The following is a 6,376-nucleotide window of genomic DNA, read 5'->3' on the forward strand; positions in this document are numbered from 1 at the left end:
GTTGGGACCAAAATGCATGTATTTCATCATCATTTACCTCGCATTTTAGAAATAACACAGTGACACCTACAACTACTCAAATGTCTGCCAAGAGCATGTTAGGTTGACCTTGTTTGTGTTAGGAAATGAGATTTTCTAGATAGTCTTTAGTTTAATAGTGTTTTCTTTTAAATATTATGTTTGGTTTGTAAAGAAAAGGTAATCCTTATTTTATGGAATATGTTTTGTAAGTGGTTGGATAGGTATGGTATCGACTATTTTTTGAAAAGCTTATATAGATGTATGTGTAAGTCTTTTGTAATATGCTATATGAATGAAATAAATATTCTGTTGAATCTTATCTTTTCTTAAAAGTTTAAAAGTCTAACAGTGGTATCAAGAACCCTTCTTCTTGAGGGATCTGTGAAAGCAAGAAAGCTAAGGTTTACTCCAGTTCTTCTAAGTGAGATGAGCAGCAGTAACATGGCATCCAACAGCTTCTTGGGTGCAGACCCTCCTATGTTTACAGGAAAACATTATCACATATGGGTGATAAAGATGAAGGCTTATTTCAAAGCTCTTAGTCTATGGAAAACAATTGAAAGAGAAGATGATCTTCCTCCACTTGGACCAAATCTAACAGTTGCACAAATGAAGATTTATAAAGATGCAAAGTCAAGGAAATCAAAGGCTCTCACATGTCTTCATTCAGCACTTTCAGATATGATTTTCACAAGAATAATGACTTTTGAAACACCTAAAGAAGCATGGGAGAAGCTAAAAGATGAGTTCGATGGAAGTGATAGAGTGAAAATTGTCAAACTCTTAACTCTCAAAAGAGAATTGGAGATGTTAAGGATGAAAGAAGGAGATACTGTGAAAGAGTATTCTGCCAAACTTGTGAAAATTGTAAGCAAAATAAGACTTTTTGGTGAAACCTTTCCAGATTCAAAGGTGGTGGAGAAGATGATGATAAGCTTACCAGCAAGGTTCGAGTCCAAGATTTCAGCAATAGAGGAATCTTGTGATTTAAAGACTTATCGGTTGCAAAACTGATCAGCAAGTTGCAAGCCCAAGAACAAAGATCAAGTATAAGAGATGGAGAAGTAGCATAAGTGGCATTTCAGGCACAACATAAAGGCAAGCAGGTTGTGAAGGACAATAGAAGGATGGAAGGAGATAAAGTAGCAAAGGGAAAACCATGGAAGGAATCTTCAAAGAAAGGGAAGTTTCCACCTTGCAGCCATTGTAAAAGAACCAATCATAAAAAAAGATTGTTGGTTCAAAGGAAATCCATCCATTCAGTGTAGATTCTGTAGAAAGATGGGTCATATTGAGAAAAACTGTAGGGTCAAGTAGAATCAACCACAACAACATCATGCACAGCAGGCAAATTTTGTTAAAGTGTCGGAAAAGGAAGAAGAAAGCTTGTTTATGTCTTCTCACAAATAAAACACAAGCAACTAATACTCATGGTTCATATACAGTGGATGCACGATTCATATGTCACACAATGAGCTCTTGTTTCACACACTTGATAAGTTGATCAAAGCTAAAGTTAACATGGAAAATGGTGAAACAGTCGATGCATATGGAACGGGTTCAGTTGCCTTTCAAACTACACAAGGTACAAAGTTTATACATGATGTGTTGTATGTTCCTTGTTTAGCATGTAACTTGCTAAGTATGGCTCAAATGATGTTGAAAGGTTGTTCCTTATTTTTTATGGACAAACATTATTTGGTTTTTGACTCTAAAGATAGTTTGATTGCTAAAATAGAAATGGTGGATAAATCTTTTCCTTTAGATGGGAAGTTTGATAGTGCAAATTTTGCAAGTATGGATGTGTCACGACCCAACCCCACGGGCTATGACGGGTGCCTGAACTGGACACTCACGTGTACCCCTGCTAACTATAAGTAAACATGCCTCCTATGTGAGTTATAACGTACCAATAGACACCATAAGGAAACACACCGTATAAGCCGACGAGGCTATCGTAACATGTAGGGTCGTTCCATAATGAACACACACGCGAGCCGACAAGGCTGCCACGACAAAGAAAATGACCTAAAACATAATACATATAGGCACAACTGTACACACGTACATATACAACCCACATACATGTCTACAGACCTCTAAGAGTAGGAATAGTAACAAAAGGAGGGATAGGGCCCCCGCCGTACCCGTGAACAAATAAATATATACATCAAGAATTAGTACCAAAATCTAGGCTCCAGCATAATGGAGCACCTCTGAACTGCTGAGTGGGACTTCTACGCTGGCGGATCCCCAAAGTATGTATCTATACCTGCGGGCATGAAATGAAGCCCCCTCCCCCCCTCCCCCTGCCCTCCAGAAAGAAAGGGTCAGTACAATATGTGTACTGAGTATGTAAAGCATAAAATACCACAAGGAGCGCATAATTGACATAGGGATGCAGGGAACAAGTATAAAAATTAATAAATCACTGTAGCTGCATCTTCTAAAATGATGTTATGTATCTCAGTGTCATATTCTGTACCCGGCCTATTGTGGGACTCGGTGTTACAAAGGTATCATTATGTCATCATAAGCATATATATACCGTACTCGAACCTTTATGGGACCTGGTCAATAATCATGTCATCTTACCATCATATACATATATCATACCCGACCCTTTATGGGACTTGGTCATACCCATCCCTGTATGGGACTCGGTCATATCCGGCCCTTTATGGGACTCGGTCATACCGGCCCTTTATGGGACTCGGTCATACTTGGCCCTTTCTAGGACTCGGTGAATACTTATATCATCTTATATTATACCTGGCCCTTTATGGGACTCGGTCATACCCGGCCCTCTTGTGAGGGACTCGATGGAAGATATATTAACCATATACACGAGCAGAGCAGTGAGTAACTATATGCAAGCTAAATCATTATCTGAGACTCCATGAAATAGACAAGTGAACCTATTCTTAATTGTCTTGAGTACCCTCTGAGGGTCATTAGGGATCATATTAAGTGGCGCCTCAGGCGTCATAGACGTGCATCAAGATAATGCTACGCATCTTATGCAATCAGAGACATTCATCGCCCTAGAGCCCTTAGGAATATGAGCTTGCGTATCCAATTACTACCCAACATATGGAAGGCTCGAGGGTAGTATTTCAACTGGTTTAGGACCTTTAACATTCATAAGTGAGTACAAGCCATGAGTTACCCCCGGAACCTATAAATGGAATTACCTCTAACTCATATTGTATACCGTTTCACTTACATTAATCCATTTCAAGAGAAGGAAGGTATAGGCTTCACGTGTACTACCTTTCATCATGTAGAAGACTTACAAGACAATAACTCAACTATTGCAGGAGTTCTAACATCAAGAAGTGAATAAGATTTATGAACCATACTGGGGGTTCTATGAATGGAATTATCCCCACAGTACATATACCAACCACTTATGACTAATATATGCCAAGAGAAAAGAAGAGATAATCTTTACATACTCTCTACTTCCCCTCATATAGTCGTCATACATATATGTGTCGTGGAACGTATGACCCGATCCTTAGATAGTAATATATATCCTACTTGGCCCATCAAGGGACTCGATACCATAAACATTTCATCATAACATCATATCTGATGTCAAAGACATATCAAGAGAGAAGAAGGGTAGCTTTACATACTTATGCCAAAAACATGCCAAGAGAAAGAAGGTAGCTTCATATACCTCTTATGGGTTACCCTTCACCACGTTTGCCTCGTCGTCTTTTGAACCTATTTAACATGGAACAATACTAAGATTAATAACCTTCCGCTATCCAACTTCCAAATCCACAACCAAGTATCCATAGGAATCATTTCCTTATCCATTTCCCTCGACTAGTTTACTACTAGTTCCGAAGTTATCGGAAATCGGACAGCATCTCCCCTATAACTTGCCCTATACAACTGCTAATCTTAGCATCCATATTACCAAAAACAACCAGCAGATATATATAAAATCAAATCACTTCAACATTACTCAATACAACTCCAAACAACTAGCTCAAAACTACGATACCAAAATAGAGCTTTTAACCTTTATTTCGTAAAACCTTTACCAATACGAAATGGAGGGTCGTGTGGCTTCAACCAGAAGTACCCACACCCCTTTTAGAACACTTTACATCCCTGCAACACGCCATCCAACCAGGTGAAACCTCAGCACCACAATCACAACACACTACTCGACTTCGATTTAACTATAATGACTTTATTTTAGTTTGTTTCTAACATCAAGCATACTTATATAATTTCTCCACTTCAATCCTCATTTAAGACATTTAATATACCTAATAACAACATCATAAACCTCGATTTCAAAGAAAAAACCTTACCTTGCCTAGAACTAATCAAAACTCGCCAAAACTCGCCTCGAAAGTTCTCCTAGCGCGGCTGAAACTTCGTGGATGTTTTCTATCCTTTTAGTGCTGATCCAAACCATAAATTTACATTACTAACACCTTCATACCCTCTTGGTATACCCTATATAATTAATTCATGAAATGAAATTGGAGAACATACTTTTTTTCTCCCAAAATCCGTAGCTCTCTTCTCTCTAACTTAAGGTTTCTCTTCTCTTTTTTTTCTAGAAATTTCCTTGGATAAGAATGACTTTTTTTGGATAAAGATGACCATAAATCATATATATATAGGCCACCTTAGGGGTGACATGTGTCAATACCTAAGTCGTGATACATGTCGAGCCCTAATAAGGCCAACGCACCCTCTCCTCCACCCTTGGGCTGCCACGTGGAAGATGGGGGCCCACCCCCTTGTTACAGCTGCTGCCACATGTCACTCCCAGCTTCTTCCACGTGGCACTTCCAGCTGCTGTCATGTGGCACTCTCTCTTGCTTCCACGTGTCACCCTCTTTTTCTTCTCGTGAGTTCGTAATCTCGTCTTGCTTTACGAACCTTTGTAATCCTTGCTACATAAGCTTGGTATGTACTCAAGTAGTTTAAGTACGTAAGATTTTCAAGTTGGTAGCTTACATAAATAAGTCGATTCCTACGACTCATTACGTAGTCTCTAACTTCTTTCGGATTCTTATAACCATATTTCCAATCTTCCCTACTATGGGGTGTCACATTCTCCCTCCCTTAGAGTCGTTTGGTAGCATTATAGATTATTCGGCTCACAAGGTAACTTCTAAGAAGCCTACGAACCTTTCAAGAAACTTAAGAGCCTTTCAAGAAGCTTGAAAACTTTCCAAGGTACAAAAGTACAGGGTATAACAGGATGAGTCATGGTTGTGGCACAAAAGATATGGGCATTTTAACTATGCTACTTTAAAGTCTATGTATGAGAAAGGCTTGACTAAAGTGTTACCTGAGATCTCACTATCTAAATAAGTTTGCAAGGTATGTCAGATGGGTAAGGTACACAGGAAATCATTTCCTAAAAGTGCTACTTGGAAGGCAACTGAAAAACGTGAACTAGTTCACATTGATGTGTGTGGACCTATGAAGACATCATCTTTAGGACAAAATAAATATTTCATTCTCTTTATTGATGACTTAAAAAAGGATGACTTGGGTGTATTTTTTGAGTAACAAGTCTCAAGTATTTTTAGTTTTTAAGAAATTTAAAGCTTTTGTTAAAAGACAAAGTGGTTGTATATTGAAGTCTTTGAGATCGGATGATGGTGGTGAATACACTTCAAATGAGTTCAATAAGTATTGTGAAAATATGGGGATTAATCACAAGTTGACAGTAAGTTATTCACCCAAATAAAATGGAGTCTTGGAGAGGAAGAACAGAACTGTTGTTGAAATGGCTAGATGTTTGTTGCTTGAAAAGAAACTACCGCAAAGCTTTTGGGCAGAAGCTGTTTATACTTTAATATATCTGTTAAATAGGCTGCCAACTAAAGCTGTGGATGAAAAAACTCCTATTGAGGCTTGGAGTGGAATAAACCATCTGCCAAGCACTTAAAAATCTTTGGTTTGATTTGCTATTATCATGTTCCTTCAGTCAAAAGAAACAAACTTGAACCGAAAGGTGAATTGGGGATCTTTATTGGTTATTCATTGCAAGCCAAAGGTTATAGAGTTTTCTTCTTGCAAACAAAAAGTATTTCCATCAGAAGAGATGTTATAGTAGATGAGCATGCTTATTGGAACTGGGATAAGGAGCAAATTGAGAAAGATAATGCAGAATCAGATGGGGAATCCTCACTTGATTCGCCCATTTTGAAGACAAAGTCCCTTTCTGAGATATATGAAAGATGTAATGTTGCAATCTCGGAACCAAATAGATATCAATAAGCATCAAGACATGAAGTTTGGATTGAATCTATGAAGGTGGAGATTGGTATGATAGAGAATAATGACACTTGGAAGCTGGTTGATAAAC

The 6,376-nt window shown here is 38.3% G+C and overlaps 1 protein-coding gene across 1 annotated transcript; it reads left to right on the forward strand.

The window, feature by feature from the left end:
• The first annotated feature begins 462 nt into the window (after positions 1-462).
• Positions 463-1,035, forward strand: LOC129875694 (uncharacterized). Its single transcript, XM_055950961.1, has one exon. The coding sequence runs from the start codon at positions 463-465 to the stop codon at positions 1,033-1,035; it is 573 nt and encodes a 190-aa protein (XP_055806936.1).
• Positions 1,036-6,376: the final 5,341 nt, after the last annotated feature.

The sequence above is a fragment of the Solanum dulcamara genome, chromosome 12 (genome assembly GCF_947179165.1).
Source record: "Solanum dulcamara chromosome 12, daSolDulc1.2, whole genome shotgun sequence".
NCBI classification, from domain to species: Eukaryota; Viridiplantae; Streptophyta; class Magnoliopsida; order Solanales; family Solanaceae; genus Solanum; species Solanum dulcamara.